The sequence below is a fragment of the Mauremys mutica genome, chromosome 11, assembly GCF_020497125.1.
Source record: "Mauremys mutica isolate MM-2020 ecotype Southern chromosome 11, ASM2049712v1, whole genome shotgun sequence".
Taxonomy (NCBI): Eukaryota; Metazoa; Chordata; order Testudines; family Geoemydidae; genus Mauremys; species Mauremys mutica.
This window is the reverse complement of record NC_059082.1, coordinates 3,848,434-3,871,697: the sequence shown is the minus strand read 5'-3', so window position 1 is coordinate 3,871,697 and position 23,264 is coordinate 3,848,434. Positions and strand designations below refer to the sequence as shown.

The window sequence follows — 23,264 nt, the reverse complement described above, 5'->3', positions numbered from 1 at the left end:
AAATTTAGTGCAACGCAGCCCTGCCCATTCAGTGCAGCTCCACTGATTTTAGCTTCGTTCTAAAATTAGTTTATTTCTGTACTGGAATATTTCCTTTAGCATTCCTGGGCAACACAACGTCCTGGTACATTTTTTAGTACTTTATCCTCCTTCCATTGTGAGAGAACTAGATTAGATATGCAACTCGTATATGATATGGAATTCTTTGCCAGAGGATGTTGTGAAGACCAAGACTGTAACAGGGTTCAAAAAAGAACTAGATATGTTCCTGGAGGATAGGTTCATCAATGGCTATTAGCCAGGATGGGCAGGGATGGTGTCCCAAGCCTCTGTTTGCCAGAAGCTGGGAATGGGTGACAGGGGAAGGATCACTCGGTGATCACTTGATTTTCTGTTCATTCCCTCTGAAACAGCTGGTACTGGCCACTGTCGAAAGACAGGATATTGGGCTAGATGGATCTTTGCTCGGACCCAGTCTTGCCATTCTTATGTTCTATGTTCTTTAACCCAAGGGTAGAAAAACTAATTCCGTAAAGTGTGAGGGAGAAATGGGAGTTACGGGGATAAAATTGCTAGTCGTCTTGTGAGTCTTCTTCCCCAAACGCCATTAAAGAGACCGCATCTGTTGCTTCTACTGCTACTACTCCAAGAACCCAGACGCAGTATATGCAATGCTGTAGGTTTGGTTTTAGACTGTGTTCTACAATGGCTAACTAGCATTGTCGTGTCTGTATATTTAACCTAGAACTTGGCAGTGATGCACATGATGTTCTTTTTACACAGCTTTTTATTAACCCACAGCTTTTACCCTGAATGTTAAACTGATCTGCCTTTATCCCCCCTGCCTCAGGGCGACGGGAACATCCGATACTATGAAATCAGCACAGAAAAGCCCTTTCTGAATTATCTCATGGAGTTTCGCTCTCCTGCCCCACAGAAAGGACTGGGTAAGAGCTTTGGCATGTTAGTCGGCTGCCTCTTTGAACATTAATATTAAAAAAAACCCACAGCAGACTGAAATAGTATAATTACATTTTGCTGATAAATGTATTTTGCATAATAACCTCCCGTGCTCTCTGCACTGTGCTGACTCTCGCTGTTCAAATAGGTTCTGTGTCATTAGGTAGCTGATGACTTGCTGGAAAATTAATTCAGAATTCCAGTGTTCTTTATGTGGCATTTAAAATTTTTGTGTATTTCTTCCTGGGTAATGGCGCAGTGTGACTCTGATGTATCTTACTGAGGGCCCAATTCCAAGAAAATGCATGTGCCGTTTCACCTGACGGGTAGTGACCGGCTGCCTAAACTTTAACAAGTGACCTGAGCCAGTGATACATGGGACGTTCCCTGGGTAAAATGCTCTTCCCTTCCCACCCTACTGCAAAATCCATCTGACCCATTCCCTGCCCCTCTTTGCCAGCACAGGGCTCTGATCTGCACATCTGCACCACTCTCCTCTCCTTCCCAGCACCTCCAGAGGCCCCTGCATGTGGCTTCCCTACCTGGAAGCAGTTCTCCAGCAGCGGCAGGGGTGACTGGTGGATTCTGGCTGTGGGGTGGCTGGCCGGGTGAGGACAGGATCAGCTCTGGTTGGTGGCATGGGGGGCAGGTCCCATTTGGGCTCTTGGAGTGGGCAGGTTTCCCTCATGGCTGGCCCCCCGGGGGTGTGGGTAGGGTTGCTTGTGGCATGGGGCTCCCCCAATGGATATAGAGGGTCAGAGGGAGAAGAAATGGGCTATTCAAATTCCAGGCTGCAGGTGGATAGGAAGGCCCAGGTGGGGAGGGTTGCAGGGAAGGAAGCATTTCCCTCCTCGCATGGCCCCACGGGCAGGACACAGACCGAGCACGCCCTGGAGAATTAGGCAGAAGGCCCAGCTCCCCAGTTCTGTGGTGTCCCACAGCCCCAAGAGGGCAGGGCCAGACGTGAGCAGCTCAGCTGCAGATTTGGAATCCGCTCTTTGGTCCTGGTGCAGGCCTGCAATCTCAGGGAAAGTCGATGGCGCAGAGGGACGTGATATTAAAGGAGGTTGCTCTGCTTCGCAGCTCAGTTCAGTGCTGTGTCAATACCCTGAACTCTGGACACGATCACGAAACAAATCTCTGGCCCTTGCCCCAGTGCTGCCTGCAGGCTCCAGTAGGCAGCGCTTGCATGGTGGTTTCTGTACTTGTCTGGCAAAGCTTTCCTACCCCGGGGTAACACTTTCTAGTCTCCCCCCCACTTGCTGGCTGCAGCTGCAGCTTCTGCAAGGTATATACATACCCTGGGCCTGATTGGGAAAGATGCAGCATGCCCTCAACTTGCACTGACGTCACCACCTCACAGAATTGGGTCCTGTATTTCTTCCTCTGTCTTATACACATATCGCACCCCCCACGAGTCATCTGCAGTGATAGGACCGAGAGCACCAAAGCACGAGCCGCTGCTACTCGAGCTAAAGAAGTAACTCCATGCAGCCGGTAGCAGTGGTAGGCTGGTATCCATTAGGGAGTTACAAGGCACACCTTCTCACTTAGGTTTGTGTTTAAGCAAAAGAGAGAATCCCATTCTTGCGGAACACACTGACTGCTTTTCTCGACTTGTAAAGCGCTCACGATTTACGGTAGCTACGCTGTCAGAACTTTTCCCATCAACATGATGTCTAAGTGGATCTACATATGCTCGACATGCATACTGCTACCATATCCTAAACCAGCTAGCACGAGGCTAGTAAGATTGGTTCCTTTCTCACGGACCAATTTGTAGAGCAGGAGCTTTTGAATATTTCAATGCTTTGTCGGCACAAAAGGAAAGAAAGACCCTTGCTTACATGTGAACTCTCTAATAGGTGTGATGCCAAAGCACGGGCTGGATGTGTCTGCATGTGAGGTGTTCAGATTCTATAAACTGGTTACCTTAAAGGGTCTGATTGAGCCAATCTCTATGATCGTGCCAAGGAGGGTGAGTACATGTCACCACTGTTCCCACTCCCGTACGGAACTCAAATGCTCTGATGCGTTATCTCTGCCCAACACGTTCAAAGCACAGAGTTGGAAACACTTGGTGTGCCAGGGGAATTCTATTTCTGTTACTCGGGTACGTCAAAGACTGCCGTATTCTCTATTAAAATGATGCACAGGGAAGGAGCTGGGATACTCAGTCACTAAACTTTTACCTTTTGAGACCACACTAGGAATCCTGCTCTGACTTGCACAGAGCAGAATCATTTGGATGAAATACAGTAAATGTCAAAAGGACCTTGGCAAACTGTATCTAGTGAATTAAGCCCCTGATGGTTTATATCACTGTCCACAACAACCACACATCTTACATACTGTACTCTGACCATGCTAGACATTTTCCTGACTTGCATATCAAACATCGTGGGTTTGTTTTTTTCTGGCTGTGGACAGGGGCGGCTCTAGCTTTTTTGCTGCCCCAAGCATGGGAGGTCCGCCGGTCCCGCGGCTTCGGCGTGCCCGCCGCCGAATTGCTGCCAAATCTGTGGGACCAGCGGACCTCCCGCAGGCAAGCCGCCAGAGGCTGCCTGACTGCCGCCCTCGCAGGGACTGGCAGGGTGCCCCCCGCGGCTTGCTGCCCCAGGCACGCGCTTGGAGCGCTGGTGCCTGGAGCCGCCGCTGGCTGTGGATAACATCTGTTGTCTTTGATGGGTAGATCTCTCTGTGACCTCTCATTTATATCAATTACACATTTTAGATCCAAACTCACATCTTGGCTAAAAACTGCTTTTCTAACGTACAGCAATGCTAAGTCTGAACTCTGTGCTTATGGAAAGTTCTTTAAAGAGCTGACGCCAGCATTTTTTCTAACTTCTGCTGCCATTATTTTGTGTGAAATTAACTGGGTCTTCTGAAGTGTGTGACAAAGGTCTGTCCCACATCTAGGTTTAGAGATCCATCCCAAGTACAGATCACATCTCCGTGTGTTGGGAGCAGTATTCAGTGCTGGCTTTGCCTGCTTTGTCCAGCTGTATGAAATCTGAAACAAAGCAAGGAGCCATGTTCAGGTTTAGGATTGAGTCAGTATCTTTCCAAACAGAGGTGACTCAATAGAGCTTCATCCTCATTGCTCTGAATTTGCTAATCTCCAGCAAGCAGAAATGTGGAGAAGAGGGGAAAGGGAAATTACCCGTGTGGACAACTTTCCTTGGTGTTTTCCCTGGGCTGTTCTTCTGTACGCCGTATGTGGCCAGAGTGGGTGCTCCTTGACTTAACTGGCTCATGCTTTGAAATGGGAACTACAATATGTAACCATATGCTTTGTGCACTTAGCGTTCCCTGAACGGTCTGTGCAGCAGCAGGGAGCACCCTCTCCAACAGGGCAGAGACGATGCTCTTCCAAAGCCTCCCAGTTCAGCTGGATAATACACCTCTACCCCAATATAACGTGACCCGATATAACACAAATTCAAATATAACGTGGTAAAGCAGCGCTCCGGGGGGCTGCGCACTCTGGCGGATCAAAGCAAGTTCGATATAACGCGGTTTCACCTATAACGCGGTAAGATTTTTTTGGCTCCTGAGGACAGCGTTATATCAGGGTAGAAGTGTGTATTTATTAGTCTGTCTACAGCTCAAATGCTTAGTACTGCTGGAGTATAATTTTCTTTCAGAACATGAATTTAATAGGCAGGGGCTCGGACTCTTTATTCCCCATTTAAAGTTTAATGGTGAAAAGGCAGTTAAGTATTTTTCCTGGGATGCTATTGAATGGCTACATTACTGTTGGCCGGGGTTGTAAGAAAACTGTTGCTTATGGCACTTTGCAGCGCATAGTTACAATTGGGAACAAATGTTTTTAAAGAGCGGCTGTCTTCTTCTTCCTCGCTTCCAGTCAGAAACATACCAAGAGGATATTTACCCGATGACTCCAGGTATAGAACCAGCCCTGACACCAGACGAATGGCTGAGTGGAATGAACAGAGGTAAAAGAATGAACCCTGCATGAGCATCTACTGCATTTCTATTGGAAATGTAAACAGAACTGATCTCTGAGCCTCACCGTGAAATGTGTCTAAATCCATACTCATCCTTGGGCACTTTCCATACTTTACATTGACCACCAGCTGATGGGATGGTGGGTGCCTAGGTACTTAGTGTACATAAACCCACAGGAACCATTTTAGAGCTAGTAAGCTGTGTGGAGGGAGGGTGGGGGGGTAGAAGGATAAGGAGGCCGTTGAATGTTTTTGAGCTCCATCTATAAGTAAGTGTATTTGTGTTAAAGTAGTGCCTAGTTGCTCCAACTGAAAATATAGGCCTTGTGTGAGCATGGGAAAAGTGTGTGAGCAAGAGAGAGAGATTCAAGCTAGTTAACACCACTTAGGCTGTGTCTGCCCCAGGTGCTGGTCTCTTTAGCACTGCTTTACCAAGTGGTGTTTCAAATCTTTTTAGCAAAGAGTCCTGTGGCACCTTATAGACTAACAGACGTATTGGAGCATGAGCTTTCATGGGTGAATACCCACTTCGTCACACACATGCTGGTGTTCACCCACGAAAGCTCCTGCTCCAATACGTCCGTTAGTCTATAAGGTGCCACAGGACACACTGTCGCTTTTTACAGATCCAGACTAACCCGGCTCCCCCTCTGACACTTGAAATCTTCTTCGCTAACCCGATTAAAAAAAACAACCAACCATGGCTTTTTTTCTAGTCTGGACAAGACCATAGTGAGACAGTTCATGTTCCAAAAAGTTGAGAGTCTATTTAGACAAGAGAAAGGATGGGAAGGGAAAGAGGTACGGGGCCAGGGGCAGTGACTTGCCAAGGTGGCACAGCTGGTCAGTAGAAGAGCTGGATTAGAACCAGGTCTCCCGACTGTCAGTCCAGAGCCTGTCCAGTCCAGTCACCATGAAAACACATTGTTGTAGCAGCTGACAGGTAATGAATGTTAAGGTAGGACAATAGGGGAGGGATATATACACATGCAGTGTAACAGAGCAAGTGCTAACACCCTCCTTTATTTTACCGTCTCACGTAGATCCCGTACTGATGTCTCTGAAGGAGGGCTATAAGAAGGCATCCAAAGTTGTCTTTAAGGCACCAATAAGAGAGAAAAAAAGTGTTGTCGTCAATGGAATAGATTTGTTAGAAAATGTGCCCCCCAGGACAGAGAATGAGGTAAGCAATGTGTGTTGATTTATGGCTTTGAATGGCCAACCTCTTAGATCTCAGCCATGTGCTTCAAGTTTATGCCATGCAAAACCTTTCTTGGACATAGTAAGAAAACAGCTGGTAAGGTCTGCTGAATTTTCTGATCCTACTGAATACCACAGAGGCCTGATTTTATGCTGCAGATGTAATTCTATATTGCAGTAACACCTAGCTGACCCGCTCGAGGACCAGGACAAGCACTGAACAAGATGACGGTCCTGCTCCAGAGAGTTTACAATCTACATATTCCCATTAATTTCAATAGAAATAGCAGAGACTGCATTTACCCCAATTGTCATAATTGTCGCCACTCCTAGCCTCCCTTGACCACAGAGTGCATTGAACTGTTCCGGTGTCCCTTCTGCACGCTTGGCTTCCATGTGCCATCCTAGTTTCTGGCATTAGTGGCTTTCACTGTATTTTCCATGTAGATGGTGTAACTTATAAGCAGTTTTGTAACAAGTTTGTAATAATCTAGGAACTGTAGGGTTGTTATTAAGATGCACATCATAGCCACCTGGAACTTCACACCAACAGTGGGGACTGAACTCTGACCCTCCTTCTCTGAAACCAGACTCCTAGCAACTTAACTAAATAAAAATCTCCATCTGTTATCAATATAGGGCACATGACCATAGATGAGGTCATGACTGTCTCTGACAGAGAGCAACTGCACACATCCAAGATTGGAGCATATAAACACACCAATTTGTGCATCTCTACTTTTGTTCCCAAGCCGTGAAAATCCACGTTTGTGTTTCCCTGGATCAGACTTCAACCCACAGGACTTTGCTGAGGTTTAAGCGGAGAGCATACAAAATTAACTGGATTAATTTCCTAACAGTTTTTAATAAATGATTGCTCTCTGTGCTACACTTAAAGACTGCGGGGAAACATTTACACTGAATCCAATATTGAATTTCTTCTCACAAACTGAGCACATGAGCCATACGATGTGAATTAACTGAGTTACCATGAAAATGGATAGGGAAAATCAAAGGAGTATTGCAGGTAAACTGATGTTTCAAAAGGAACAGTGTAATGACATGAATCGAAAGCAGGTTCTCTGACAGTTGGCAGGAAAGGCATGAAGCCATCGGGGAAAGCAGATATTATAAATGTTAACACAATGTTGTACAACAATTTTTTTTCTTTCTCTTAAGCTCCTCAGAATGTTCTTTCGACAACAAGACGAGATCCGACGGTTGAAAGATGAGCTTTCACAGAAAGACATAAGAATTCGACAACTACAGCTGGAGTTGAAAAACTTACGTAACAGCCCGAAGAATAATTAAATTAACCTCAAGGGACATTTTATAAATAAACTTTCTTTGTTTATATTTGCTCTTTTATTTTACTGTATCCACTTACACAGAATATGAGCCAGAAGTCAAATGACCTGCCATGCTAACTGGAAATATGTCCTTGTAGTCTTATCTAGCGCTAAAACGAAAGACCTGTACACTATAACTGAAAATAACTGCATGAAAGGAAGCTGGGTATGTATTTATATCCCAGCATTTTTCATGGAGTAAGTAGAAGAGCAATTTATTCTCTATATCTAAAGACTACGGAACTAACCAATAGGGCACAACTTAAATTTAACTTGAAATGGAGAGAGAATGAAAAGAGAATACAGGGTGCCCTTAAGAAAGCAATATGGTTTATTGCTATTAACTTTTTCCTATGCAAAGCCTGACAAAGAATGCACACAGCCTACAAAACTGGAATTTTAATTCATTTAACTATAACCTAAAATATAGGGCTTAATTCACAAATGTTCTCTCCAAATCCTCTTGCCCTGGCCTTTGTTTAAAGGAGATTCAGGAAAACCTGCCCTTTGCCCTGGCACTTGTTGCAAAAGTTTCCTTTTCTGGGGAAAGGTGGCAAAATTTGAAGTCAGTGTTTTAGAAATTGGCCTGATGGTCAAACGTTCAAGTCCCTTGGTCAATTGCTGCACTCCTTAATTTGTCACTCTCTTAAGTTTATCTGTATGGAAACCAGTCACTCTCCTTAGCAGGATGGGGGCTGGTTGTATATACGGTTTGTTTGTTTTTTAAAACAATCCTATGTTTCCTAAATGTAGTGGGTCTATCTTCCCTGATCTGCTAATAGGGACCTTAGAGTCCTACTTCCTCCTGGAAACATAGTGGTGATAACACTGCCGTAACGGTATGCAAATGGCAAGCAGCAAAGGAACCTGCCATTGCTCTCTTCCCACAACTGTCTTAGAACACCCTCTTGTTCAATAGTAAATGTTGCCAAGTTAGTGGTAACCTCTCCTGTGGAACCCTGATTCAAAGACGTTTGATGTCTAGGAACTCTGGGTATGTCATCTGTGTGTCTGTTCTTCTGCATATCTGTTCCCACTGATAGAACTGCAGAGGGTTTAAGCTGCACAATAAATTATATATACACAATATATGTACACAATGACATTTTTGTGAATTAGGCCCATAATACAGGGAAAGACACCAAAATACTGCTAGTTTATCTATATATATTTTCACTTAAATCAAGTAGGACTATCCCTAGCAGTATCAGTGCAACAAGTTTTTTCCCTGTTACTTTACATTGTGCTCTGCACCTAATGCTTTCCCCCCCCTTACATTAAAAGTGCTGTCATTCGCTATTATTTATGTTACCACAAAAGTGATGAAATAAAATGTTTTCAAGATACCAAACCTTGTGAGTGGCAAAGTCTCCTTTGAGTTTTCATTTGTAGCAACAAGATGTCTGGCGCGAGCAACTAGCTCTTTCAAAATTTAGAATGAGTCAGGTTTAGAGGAGCAAAATCCAGGTATGCTATTGAATATCATGCTGCAGGAGACAGGCATGAAATAAGCTTTCAGGAACTACCCCTGGGCATGCAGCTGCAGGGAACTGAGGGTTTGCTAACTCATGCAGCCTAACCAGAGAAGTTTAATAAGAACTTAAGACTTTCTCCCCAGAACTGTACTGCCTCTGGAACCCTACTGAAAAGATGAAGCTGGAGAATTTTCAACAGCACCCAAGGCAGTTAAGCACCTAATTCCCCATGTTGTTCACCACAAAGAAGGGATTCAATGACTATCAGAATTATATTTAAATCCAATGAACCTGCCCTCTGGAGAGCCACTGAGGAGACAGTTAATATCTTACACCTGTTGCTAACTTTATACAAGTGATGTGTCTAAGTAGCTGCCCCTGTTAACTGGATGAGCAGCTGATAAAGTGCCTGCAAAACTGTGTCCAGCTAATAGAAGACCAGCTTGAGGCCACTTGCCAAATTAGGGCCTTATAAGGCATTGAGAGAGAACCTGAGTCTTTCCCAAGCAAACTGACTTACCATTTGGCAGCTGGGTCTACCAATTGATTGCATACTCCGCAGCACATCCTTCCTTCATGAAATGGCTGCCTAATGCTACTTAGCTTCCAAAGCCCCTCTGAGTCCACCTGCACCTTTTTTTTTTAAATTTACTCCATTGGTGCATCCTCTCCTTAACTACGTGCTTATTTAAGCAGTCAGAATAAATGACTCCAAGGAGCCAACAGCATTCCAAGGTGCTCCAGATTATGCAACCCCCAGGAGGGGCTCAAACCACAAAGGCTGAGGCAAGTGTTCAGGACAGCTGAATGTGTAATGAGTCTGGGGGGTGGGTCTGGCCTGAGCTGCTATTTGCTGGTTTACCTAGGGCCAGAGCCAACCCATGTTCACCAGGCCAGTGGTGCTGAGGCTACTGCTAGCAGAGATGGAAGCAAACACACTGGCTGCAGAACTTGTCCACTCTTGACCTTTAGGGCCAGGCCAATTGCATTTTATTACCCTCTGCCTAGGCTTGCCCCTGGCTTGGTGTTGCTGCAGGCCCTGGAGGGACGTTGTTTAATTCGGGACATTTAACACATCTCTCTGATTCTGGGGGCTGAGAGGTGGGAGTTGCCTCAGCTTTTCCCCTCCGGCGCAGAGCTGCGTTCAGGTTGGATTTTGAAGCTTGTGGGAGAGGCTATTGTGGAGCAGAAAGACCGAGGCCTCCGCACCATTAATACATGCCTGGGGGCCTCCCCCTCCATTCCCAGGGAAGAAGATGGCCCTGCTATCAAAGCCCCACACTCTCCTGCAAGGTCGCTTGCAGCTTGTACCGGCCACGCACCCTGGGAAAGGAAAGGGACCTGCTCCTCCACCTTCAGCTGACCTGCGTGTTTCGGCTGCCTGACAGTCTCCCATGGGCCTGTGCTAAGCCTCCAACCCAGCCTGGTAAGTGATTGTTTGGGACATGGGGGCTAGCAGGGTTGCCTCTCCTGTGCTTGGGGTCTGGCCCCCTCCCTCACCGTCGCGACTGGTCTGGGGCAGGTAAGCGGGGGTGGTGAATGTCTGCCTGCCAAAAACCCCAGGCCCCATGGTGAGGGGGTGGGGGGAGTCTTTGCCCATGGCCTGGGCCACTGGGGGTGGGGGGAAGCCTTTGCCTGTCCCTCTTCGCAGGAGCAGAAAGCAAGAAATGGGGGGATGGGGAGGCCCCATGGGGGGTGGGGAGGGGGCCCACCTCTGTACTGCTGGGCAGAAGGTGAAGGCAGAGGACAAAGGGGTGAAGTGCTGAGGCAACTGCAGACCAAACCTGACTAAAACGGTCGGAGAAAAGCAACTTACTGCGCCGGTGAGAATCTGCGGCGCTCGGGCTGCTCCGGAATTATGGCGGTTTGGGTAAGACCTCGCTTCTCCTGCTTCCCTGATGCGTCGGGCTGGTCTCCTATGCCCCCTAGTCAACTCTGCCGCCCTCCCTGCTCCAGGGGCCTACGCAGTCGCTGTCCTGCGGTTTTAAATCCCTCAATTCCATCTAGTCGCCCCTTCCCGCTGACCTCTGGCTCACCACTCCCACCCGCCTGCTGGCCTCTGCTCCCTCACGCTGTGCAGAAACTTACCTAACGCAAAACACTCCTCTGCAGAACGCACCCACCGCAGGGGCTCCGCTCTTTCAATCAGTCAATGGAGGCAGGCATGTTAAGTCCCTTCCCCAACCAGTGTCACCCTTTGCCGTGATTTACACTGTGACTTGCTAGCTTGTTGGTAAAATGCAGAGCTGGTCCTAGTCTTCAGCTTTTATTTATTTTTGCTATTGTTGAAAAATAGCCTCCCCCCTCCCCCCATGGAAACTATTGGTAAATTAAAAAAAAAATTGAAGTTTCCTGGTTTTTAATCTTTTTTCCCAACAATGGTTATCAGTTTTGTATTTATTGGACACGGCATTTTCATCTGAAGAGTGGGTTTTTGGCAAACAGAAGTTTGAAAACAACTTCAGTTAAAAAAATAAAAAGGGGAATGGATCCATTTTGAAACTCCTGAAATGGAAACAACTTTGAATTTTTTCCTGGTTTTCTTGGTTTTAGAGCCGCTCTAGTACAATGCCACATCCACCTGCAGTGCTTTAAAAATAACTGATGAGTCCCTTCCAATGGAAATGACTGAAGGCACATTTATACTTATTTCACTTCACGACCCACTAGGGCCTAGATACCAAGCTTTTGAAGGAAAAAATCTTGCTTAACCAAGTCTTAAATCACTTGAATAACTTCTGGTTTTTCTTGATTTCTTAACTATGTATAAAACTTTCTACAGCATGGAAATTCTCCTTTATCTTTTTAGCAGTTATTTATGTCTCAATATTAGTCTTATGCAAATTTTTTTTTTTTAAATTCTCATGTGTAAGATGAGAGAGCTCTTCTCCAAAGCCTCTTGCATCAACATGTATTCAGCCCAATTATGGCCGGTGTTTCACTGATGATTAATGAGTTGATTAGCATTTCTGCCAACATCAGCACAAATACTTTTGTTTTGCAACCATTATGTTATTAGTGAGACTAGCTGGAGATGGGCTTTGTAATCCAGGAGCTTTTTACAATTATGTATATGTGCAGGATTTATGTTTTTCATGACTTGCAGGCCTAGATGTAGGTTTTGTAAACGTGCAGGACTAGAAAGTTCTTCCACCTGTGGGGTTTTTTTTAAATCAGAAATTGCCCAGCAGGTGGCAGTCTGTACACTATATCCATTCTGCTTTAGCAAATCTTTATTCAGTCTACTATATTTCACCATTGACTTATGAATCCCATAGGAATACTGTGTAATTTATTTTCATTTCTATTTTACATATTACGAATGTAAATGCTTGAAACAAAGCAAGCTTCACTGATAACCCCGGAATCAAGTACACTGGATTACCTGCCTTTTTCTCTTATATAACCAAGACAACAGCTGTAACCAGAGCTGCTAGAGATCTAAGGCACTGATAGAATAGTTTCGGTTGGGAGCAAATGTGTGTTCAAGGAAGTGAGATTAATAGTGGGGGTAGAGCGAGGTATAATGCTGGACAAGGTCTGAGTGTCATTCAGTCAACATTTGCAACTAGCTTTTTACTCCTATTCTCAGACTCATTAGCAAAAATCCATAGATTCTAGGACTGGAAGGGACCTCGAGAGGCCATCGAGTCCAGTCCCCTGCCCTCATGGCAGGACCAAATACTGTCTAGACCATCCCTGATAGACATTTATCTAACCTGCTCTTAAATATCTCCAGAGATGGAGATTCCACAACCTCCCTAGGCAATTTATTCCAGTGTTTAACCACCCTGACAGTTAGGAACTTTTTCCTAATGTCCAACCTAAACCTCCCTTGCTGCAGTTTAAGGCCATTGCTTCTTGTTCTATCCTTAGAGGCTAAGATGAACAAGTTTTCTCCCTCCTCCTCATGACACCCTTTTAGATACCTGAAAACTGCTATCATGTCCCCTCTCAGTCTTCTCTTTTCCAACCTAAACAAACCCAGTTCTTTCAGCCTTCGTTCATAGGTCATGTTCTCTAGACCTTTAATCATTCTTGTTGCTCTTCTCTGGACCCTCTCCAATTTCTCCACAACTTTCTTGAAATGTGGTGCCCAGAACCGGATACAATACTCCAGTTGAGGCCTAACCAGCGCAGAGTAGAGCGGAAGAATGACTTCTCGTGTCTTGCTCACAACACACCTGTTAATGCATCCCAGAATCTATGGTGGCAAGGTGTGTGATGAGCATAATAATGAATACATGGATTCAGAAAATGCCCCCAAACTGACTTTCACTTAGTCGTGACCAAAGGTAAGTTTTGAGCCCAAAGCACCAATTAAGGGAGTTAAAATGGATTAACGTATGTTTGGATGGCCTCCCTTTGCACAAGGGTGTCTGCTCACATGGAACATGCCTGAATAGATCTTCCTTGCAGCAAAGCAGGCAGCTGAAAATACTGGAACAAGCAGCAGGGGCGGTGAAGTTTTGTATGAAACTTTGAGAGTTGAGGAGCTGATAGATCCTACCCTGAGATTATAACAGCAGGGAAAAGATCCTGGATTTTACATGGGGAAAAGGATATTTGTAGCGGTGAGTCACCACAGGGAAAAGTCTTATTCCAAGAAGAATGGGCTGTGGAATAAGGAGGAAAACACCCAGATCACTGAAGATCCTCTTCTTAGTAAAAGGCAGGAATGGTTTTCTCGCACAAGAGAACTGAAGCTTCTTTTTCTCTGGGCAGGCATGCAGGCAGGCAGGCCCTCCTGTATAAGACATCCACATGGAGGAGGCAAGTGTTGTGGACCATGGCAGTGAGAAAAGGGTCAGTAGGAAATAACAGCAGGGCACTATTGATTCCGCGGGTTTTTTGTATCAAGCACCAAAGTAAAGGCTAGGACTTGCAAGCACTCTCCCGGCATAAATCTGCAAGGTTTCATCGTCTGATGCTAAACTATAAGGATCTAAGCCATCAAGGGATCTATTCTGCTTGGAAGTGGAAGACAGTATCAAGGATATGGCAGCACAAGAGGGATCTATGGGAACTAGGGGAGAGGGTTTGGGAGCTGGGACAGCTGTTGAGGTGGGTAGAGGGTTGTCCTACTGTCAGTTTCCTCAACCCTTGGGCCTTCCTCATGTCCAATTACTAAATATTTATATTCTCCCCAGTGTGCTGAAATTAGACAATCCCTACCCTGCTGGGATTCAAGACACAATCTGAGTTTGGGGATTTGAGTCTAGGACTAAGTTAGTCTCTTTGCCAATGACATTCTCTCTCCCGCTCTATCTACCCAGCAAAAAGCCATTCAGCCCCCTGCCCATCATCCCAACAGCTTTGCCCCTGTGTGCCATTGGAAGCTTTATCTTCATTTTTTCCTGTGTTAAGCCTCTATGCTCTCGTATTCATAGTAAACCCTGTAAATACTGTTCAGATACATAGACCCTCCTCTGGCAGCTACTGCACATATTCTTTAAAGCTATCCATGGCTGCAGGACCAAAGTCCAAACTCTGGTTTTGCAAGGGACTTGAAGACAGACTCTGGTATCAGAGTTTTGTACCCAAACACCAAGCTACACAGCATATAAGATTGTCTAGTAGCTGTGCTGCTTCTCATGCATATCTAAACAGGCAGTCCGCCAGCCCTTGGGAAGAGTTTCCAAAGTTAGTCCAACTATTCAGACTGCATGTGTTGCTTAGACCTATAGAGAAACTTAAAGATTTGTCAGAGGACAAGCTATGCTCTGTAGCCCCTAATTTGGCAATAAATAACTTGCAAAATATAAATCCTGCTAAACTACCTTTGAAATTTCTAAGCCAAACCCTTCTTGGGATGCCAAATGTTTAACTAACAAACTTTCCACCCCCCCCCCCCAAATCTCCATCTCTCAAACAATTCAGATTTCCCGCACTTTTCTTAAAACCTCTTCATTGTCCCCCATATTCTATTTAAAGTGGAAGTTCCCATTTTTGAGCACTTGATCAGACTGGACAAAATCAAGTTTCAGAGAAAAATGCACCCGTAACTGTTGAAAGCGTGGCTGCAGGGTGACTCTGGAAATTACGTAGAGCTGGGACAGTAAAACCTCCAGGCATGGGAAAGCCCAGACATGAAGAGCTCAGGACTCCTCCCAATTTTTTCCCCTCCTGTATTTTGCAGCATCCTATAAATACATAAGAACCACCATTCTGGGTCAGACCAAAGGTCCATCCAGCCCAGTATCCTGTCTGCCGACAGTGGCCAATGTCAGGCGCCCCAGAGAAAGTGAACATAACAGGTAATGCTCAAGTGATCTCTCTCCTGCCATCCATCTCTACCCTCTGACAAACAGAGGCTAGGGACACCATTCCTTACCCATCCTGGCTGCTAATACCTACTTGGAAAGAAGATTTCCGATAGTAGAGGGCTCCCAAATCTAGCAGACAAACACACAACAAAATCCAGTGTCTGAAAGCTGGAGCTAGATAAATTCAAATTAGAAATACAGCCCTCCTGTCTAACAGTGAGGGGAACCAACCACAGAAACAATTTCTATTAGATGAGCTGTCGCAAGTCTAAGGTGATTCACTGTTGGCTTTGAGTCTACAGTGAGAACAAAGCAAATACACCAAGTGTAACCTTCCCCAAATATCTAGTAGTGAGACTTTCAAAGGTACAGAGGAGAGTTTTGTGACCAAGTACCACTGAAAGTCAATGGGAGTTGGGCACCTAACTTTGTCTTTGTGCATCTCCCCATTAAGGTTCTAGCATGAAAGCTTTAATTATGACCACCTATGTGCCAACACTAACCTTGCCATTGGAACAGATTGTTATGCCAGAAATATCCAGCTGGTGAACTTAGCCAGTATCAACCTAGATGTTCCATTCAGCTCCTGATGCTCTCCATACATGCCAGAGGCCATTCAATAGGAATAAAGAATGAAATGTTGAATATGAAGTGCAGTTCTGGTCGCCTTATCTCAAAAAAATGTTAGAATTGGAAGTACAGAGAAGGGCAACAAAAGTGATGGGGGGATGGAACAGTTTCTATATGAGGAGAGATTAAGATGACTGGGACTGGTCAGCTTAGAGGGATATAGCAGAAGGGCATAAAGTCATGAATGGCCTGGAGAAAAAGTGGTGGTTACCTCTTCACATAATGTAAGAACCAGGGGTCACCTAATGAAATTACTATGCAGAAGGTTTAAAACAAATATCCAGAAGTACTTTTTCACACAACACACAGTCAACCTGAGAACTCACGCCATTGTGAAGGCCAAAAGTATAACTGGGTTCAAAAAAAGAATGAGAAGTCCCTGGAGGATAAGTCCACCAATGGCTATTAGCCAAGAGGGTTGGGGATGCAATCCCATGCTCTGTCTGTGACTGACTGCCAGAAGCTGAGACTGGACAACAGGCAATGGATCACTCGATAAATTGCCCTGCTTGGTTCATTCCCTCTGAAGCATCTGGCACTGGCTACTATCAGGAGACAGGATACTGGGTTAGATTGGTCATATTTGGTCAGGCCAATGGTCCTTCTTATGTTCTTAGGTCAAAAATGTACTTCCTTCTTAAAAAGACATGGTAAAAGTAGTGGCTGCAGAATAGTTGGATATGCAATTGTTTGACTCCTGGGTGCATCGTTTAGGGGTTTTCTATCAACTGACACTGCTCAGTTGAGTAAGCTAGTGTGGTTGAAGGGCACTACCTCTCTGTTATTTATATACTCCAGTATGGCTAAGTATAATGGAAAATAAAAATCATAAATTGTACATGTTGCCAAAAATTCATTATCAGTTTTTTATTGGCCTGGCAATATAAGGAATAAAAACAAAGAATCAATAAAACTGCTGTTACTTTTCCTGTAACAAGAAGTGTTTTGTCTAAACATTTTAGGGGAAAGCAATAAATGCCAAACTAAATACAACAGTAGTCAAAATACTATTAGAAAAACAACAGGGACTTATTGGGAGGAGGAGAGAGAGGAAAACAATCTTCAAGTTCACTAGCAAAAAGGGCAGAGTTGTAGCTTGTTGACTACAAACATTATTGTACTAAAGGTTGCTGATACTCTTTTTAACAGCTCAATGCGCACTAACTGGTGTCTTCTGATATTAGATGGAGAGGGTTGGGTCTCTGCTACCCTCATCTAAAACACGCTATTAAAAAAAAAAAAGAAATGTTATCCATTTACAGTTGCTATAAGATATCCATCCCCCTTTCTTTCAAACAGTTCTTATGAATAATAATAAGAGTCCTCCTGTGTTAGAATGACTTTCAGCTCGAAGCCAAGGGCCTTGGCAAATGAAACTATCTACACACGATTGCTCTGCCCACTATTAGCAGGGAAATGTTCAACAGCCCCACCAGAAAAGCCCCACCACTGTCCTGGGTGGGAAGCAGGAAGAGTACTGTTTCCAACTGACATTTCAGAGGCCATTTGTACAGGCAGAATGTAAGCTCCCGAGCTGGAATGGGGCCAGGATATCAGAGCTAGGAGTGATCCTTTTCAGAACTGCCATGAAATAGCAGCAACTTTACACACTCAGAGCCTTGCTTCCATGTCTCAGCGCAAAATCATCTGCGAGAAGGGGCTGCTGGAATCACCCACCGTGCATCAGCCACTACAGTTGTTAGTACCATTTCTGCTTCAACCTTTACAGTTAAACAGCTGGTATTGAACCACAGCAGCTGACACCGATAGCTAGCTATCGTCTTTGGCTTCCACAGCTTGGTGTGTTTAGGTGCTCGGGGAGAGGCAAGAGTCTCTGGCCACCAGTAAATATTGGAATAAACCTGCTTTAGAAAGGGTTGTGTTCAATCAGAAATCCAATCTAAGATGCAGAATTGTAAGCTCTTCAGGGATTGGGCTGTCCTTTACTGTTTGTGGCATCCAAAGACTAAACTACACAGTCCTCCATTCAGTGCTGTCCAAATACTGACTAAAGTCTTCCCCCTCAGTGCTGAAATGGCCACTGCCAGCCCATCAAACTTCACACTGCAAGGTCAATGCTCATGTGATGCACCTCTCCAATATATTATTTAAATGATAGGTCTAGTGTAAGCATGAAAATCAATAGTTAAAAAATTGTGGCCAGCATAAAGATGGAAAAATGGCTCGGCATTCACACATTAGGATGGCGAGACCCATGCAATTGGATAACTAAGTGATTCTCAGATATTAAAAATTTTCAATGCTGTTCCTCAATTTTGTGGGCTGTGAACATCCACTGTCTGTCTTCACGTACTGAATTGCTTATCAATCCTGACTTCTTAGAAATCTTAAGCAACTAAGTTTTGGCATAGAATGATCCATTTCTATTGAAGTGCAAGATTTAAAAACAGCTATTTTTAGAGAAGACACAAATCTGCAGAAATGCCTTTTTTGCCAAGTATGTGAGGTTATACAATTGTCCTGCACACAAACCAAACAGAGAGATTTCCTACTTTTTGGCCAAAATGCTATGTTGTCAGTGTATGCAGGTTCAGGGCCTGGGACCTCACTAAACAGAGAAGATGTTAACGATAAGGGTGATTAACCATTGAACAAACCATTGAACAAACTATCAGGGAAAGTGGTAGATTCTCCATCTGTTGATGTCTTCAAATCAAGACTGGATGCCTTTATAGAAGATAGGCTTTAGCCAAAACAAGTTATTGGGCTCAATACGGGGGTAACTCTGAAGTTTTAATGGCCTGTGATATGCAAGTCAAACTAGATGGAATGGTTCCTTCTGGCATTAGTAATTCAGCCACAAGAAAGCATTATCAAAAACCAAGGGAATGTTCTTTGGAGGATACCAGAAATATGAATGACCAAGCCATTATACTATTAAGACACCACACAAAACGTAGTGATTGCTGTGTTTTAATTGGTGCATGCCATAGTTTGGTCAACATCACCTTGGTCAAGACTTGCAGACTTTTTTTCTTTCCATGCACAACATAACCTAAAACTAAATACTAGTAATGCTGGGTAGTGTAGGATTTCATAAAAATAAAGTTAATCAGCAGTATTGCTGGATGGACGAGTCCAACAAGAAAATATTCCACTAGAAGACCCTAATGCAGAGGCTTACAAATTGTCAGTTTAATTAGCACAGTGAATCTTGGGATAAGTAGTCAACCCTGAAGCACTTTTTTTTTTAAGAATTAGATTCGTAAAGGTGTTGATATAGAGTAGATAAATTATTTTCATGGCTATTTTGTTTTCCTGGCTGGACGCAGATATACTTTGCAATTATCCATTTAGAAAAGACAATTCTGAAAGGGTGACTCTTTTAAAGTCCCCGCTATACTGCACATGACAGAGATATAAAACTAAATAATGCAATTGCAAAGAAGTGGTCAATGAAAGAGATCCTCATCTGATGCAAGATATGGACCATAGTTTTTCCACTGACATTGGGTCAAGTTAGAAGAGATGATAAAAATCTATTCTGCTACCATCTACAACAGAACCTCAGTTACAAACACCTCAGGAATGGAGGTTGTTTGTAACTCTGAACAAAATATTATGGTGGTTCTTTCAAAAAAGTTTACAACTGAACATTGGACTTAATGCAGCTTTGAAACTTTACTATGCAAACAAAAAATGCTGCTTTCCCTTTATTTTTTAGTTTACATTTAACAGTACTGTATTTGCTTTTTAAAAAAAAAAAATCTCTCTGCTGCTGCCTGATTGTGTACTTCCAGTTCCAAATGAATTATGTGGCTGACTGGTGAGTTCGTAACTCTGGTGTTCGTAGCTCTGAGGTTCTATTGTACTCCATGACCGTTGGACTGACCCATTGAAGTCAGTTAAGATTTTCATTTTATGTAACATTAACAAAATAACTTACATAAACAAGGACTAGACTTAACTGCCAAAAACAAGGAAATTCAACGCGGAGGCTATGATGCAATCTCAAGCACCTAATGCAATAGTTAGGACTACGTTTTCAGAAGGCGATTGCAGACAGAATTTTCTGTTGCAGAAATGATTCTGGGCATGAAATAGAGTACTTACACTTCTAAGCACCTCAAGTGCAACCACAATTAGGCAGAGGTATTCTTCAAAAGAAGGATGAAATGCACTGTGGATGGAAATTGTGCCCACGAAAAGGACAGCTGGGCTTTTTGAGAACCTGGCTGAATACGTAAGAGACAATACTGTATTGCAAAACACTGAAGGAACTCCTGGATATGGAGAGTTTCCAGGTTTACTTTTGGCAATGAAGTTTAAGCCAAACAGAACACCCTTGACAAAGTTCAATCAGGAATAAGAACTATCGGGTAGTTCTCCCACATAGCAAAATAAGTACTTGTGCTAGGAGTCACCCACGACTGTTCAACCCAGTGGGATGGAGTCAATCCCCAATCTAATTTTATGCAAGATCCTTTGTATTAGACAAGCTTGTATCTACTCCTAGTGCACAAGGTGTAAGGGCAGAGCAATACATCCAAATTCTCTCTCCTGTCATTTATAACAATATGATCTAGCAATGCAGTAAGTACAAATCAGACAATGGTAAGACCTGTAGGGGGCGTTGTGACATTTTAGAGTCCAATAGTCCTGTAAAACAGTGAATTCTGGGGTGATTAAATCCTTTGGCACCTGGAATTGAGAGATCCAAGTGTTAAGCAAAGTGGAAGGGTGTGCTCCTGTATGCAGGCTTACTGGAACATAACTACCACTGATGTTGACTTCAATGGGAGTTGTGTTGAGTCATGACTGCAGAACCAGGCCTTATATTAGCACTTACTGGCCAAATTCCAGATTGCTTGAGTGAAGTGGTTAACAGAACAGGAAGTTCTTAAATCACTTGCCATTTATTAACCTGCTCAATGAGTGTAAAAAATTAGGCCCCCAAACAAAAAACCTGACTTTTCAAAAATCCTGAGCACACACTGCCTCTCATTGGCACAGACAGGCGCTGCTGGATGATCAGCACTTGGAAAATGAGGCCACTTAGGGTGCCTAAATAAGGATTTAGAAACCTAACTTTGGGCACCCATATTTGAAAATCTGTGCCTAAGAACTGGCTCCAAATCACCAGACCAATGTTACATAAGTAACCCAGGCCCTGAGCTGTGCATAAAGGCCCAGAGATGCAGAAAAATGGTCATGCACAATTCACAGAGATTGAAGAGTCTGTTCTATGTTCCAAACAAGTCTGCTTCTGCAAAATATGGACGAGAGAAAATAACTACTTGCAAAAGGGGTGAGAAACTGGAATGGAGCCTCATTAGATATTAGCACAGCTCCTGTTGCTAAATTCACACAATTACAGCACATGCAATGGTCAGTCACCCTTTACTTCCTAAATACCTGAAGCAGACTGCCTGTTTATAAGCACTGAAGATATTGGGCCACATTCATCATCAGCTAGCTCTGTTGGGAGTGACTTCAGTGGATTTACACTAGTATGCAGGGAACTAGGCCGAGTCTTCTGTGGAGTTAGGGTAGGGATGAATATGGGCTAGTGGACTAAACTCTGTTTCCTGGAAGAACTAACTGGGAACAAAGCGAGGGCAGAATTTGGCTAGTTAGGTGTGTCTCAAAAGCAGGCTAAGTTTTACTCTTAGGCCTGATCTGTGGTGGTGGTGGGGGGAGGAAGAGGGGGAGGGGGGGAGGAAGGAATTGATCTAAGTTATGCAACTTCAGCTATGTGAATAACGTAGCTGAAGGCGACATACTTATATCGACTTACCGTGGTGTCTTCACGGCGGTGAGTCGACTGCGGCTGCTCCCCCGTCGACTCCACCTCCGCCTCTCACGGCGCTGGAGTACAGGAGTCGACGGGAGAGCACCCAGGGATCGATTTATCGTGTCTAAACTAGACAATAAATCGACCCCCGCTGGCTCGATCGCTGCCGTCGATCCGGTGGGTAGTGTAGACATACCTTAAGTGCGAAGTATTCTCCATATAGTGTGTATGTTTGAGGTACATAAAGAAAAGCAAGTCCATGTAAACTCTTTGAAGACAGAAGATGCACGTGTGACACTCATTTGATGATCTGGAAAGCGTTAGTGTTGGTGAGTTAAAAGATAGTGATGTCCCAACTACGGAGCTGACCCAGCAGTCCCTATCTAGGCAACAGTCACTGAAACCAATAGGAACTCTGTCTTGTTCACAGGAACTGCAAGATTGAGCCCCATTAAATATAAGTGTTTAGCAGGAAGATTCAACAATTGAAAAACTTAAGATCTGAGTGACATGAAACTGCAGGTCTTATTTCCACCAGTAGAACTTCAGGTACACATGGTATTTCCCTGTTGAAATCGGTTATAGTAAACAAGGGGGAGGAGATTGGGGATGGGAGGGTGAGAATGATCCTGCTAGCAAAGTCTGGTAAAAATCTATTTACTGCAATCATATATACAATATTCAGAAAACAAAACACCACAAACATTTTACTAAGTTTGCCAAGATCATACACTAGGATGCGGCTACCAAATGCTCCACTCGCTGGCCAAACTACTGTCTCTTTATAAGATAAGGACACTGCAAGATATAATACAGTGAACTCCAAGACATGTCACAATACTTTTTCAGATAGATCTTCTACCCTTCAACTTTAATGGATGCAGCCCCAGACTAAGAAAGCGGTTGGGTCCCCCTTCCTTCCTCCACTGTTGTGGAAAGCTTTTGTTTTTTTAAAAACAGACCTTAACAAGTAACTGGAAATGCAACATTTGGTGCACAGGAACATTACTTCATGTGCCAAGTAATAACCTCAGTACGTGTTTACTTTATGGGTGTATATATGCAATGCACATCCTCTGGCATCACGAATCACTGGGAATTTCTTACCTCTGCAATGATTTCTTAAAAATTAATTTACTTTCCAAGAGAACGAAGTTTGGTAGGTGCACACAGACTACTAGTGGAACAAATAAAACTGTGACTTACGTCCTATCGCCCTTTATAAACTCTGCTTCTGCATAACTCCCACAAGTCTGTTCCATCATGAAACAGCTGAGAGGAAGGCAATTAGCTTTATAAGAATGGTGTAAAGTTAACAGACCAAATTCTGTTTTACTGGTGTAAGGCCATATCTACACTAGGGAACTTGACACAAGTATCCCCACTGATTGTCTGTCTTGATCTGGTTTTAGAGACAGCAGCTGTAGTGGAGATAAGGCTCCGGAGGCGTCTGGTGTTTTGTTAGTTAGACCTTCTAACAACTGCTCTGGTTGGAGGAATCTTTAAGAAACATCTTACAAACAAGTGCTGCAAATAGTGCAGTTGCCTACCTGCAAATATGCAGTTTATGTAAAGCAACTGGCATAGTCAACTTAAAAGGTGACTAGGGTGCGTGTGCTCTTCTGTAGCTTGCATCGTTCTGTGTGTATCCCTTT

The 23,264-nt window shown here is 44.0% G+C and overlaps 1 protein-coding gene across 5 annotated transcripts in view; it reads left to right on the top strand.

The window, feature by feature from the left end:
* Nucleotides 1-8,837, top strand: part of CORO2B (coronin 2B) — a 129,519-nt gene extending 120,682 nt beyond the window's left edge. For all 5 annotated transcript variants that reach the window (XM_044979509.1, XM_044979506.1, XM_044979510.1 and 2 more), the window contains 5 exons: nucleotides 851-947; nucleotides 2,826-2,938; nucleotides 4,832-4,922; nucleotides 5,978-6,117; nucleotides 7,314-8,837. In XM_044979509.1, coding sequence (XP_044835444.1) covers nucleotides 851-947; nucleotides 2,826-2,938; nucleotides 4,832-4,922; nucleotides 5,978-6,117; nucleotides 7,314-7,445 — 573 coding nt within the window. In that variant the 3' untranslated portion in view covers nucleotides 7,446-8,837. The remainder of the gene's footprint in view (nucleotides 1-850; nucleotides 948-2,825; nucleotides 2,939-4,831; nucleotides 4,923-5,977; nucleotides 6,118-7,313) is intronic.
* Nucleotides 8,838-23,264: the final 14,427 nt, after the last annotated feature.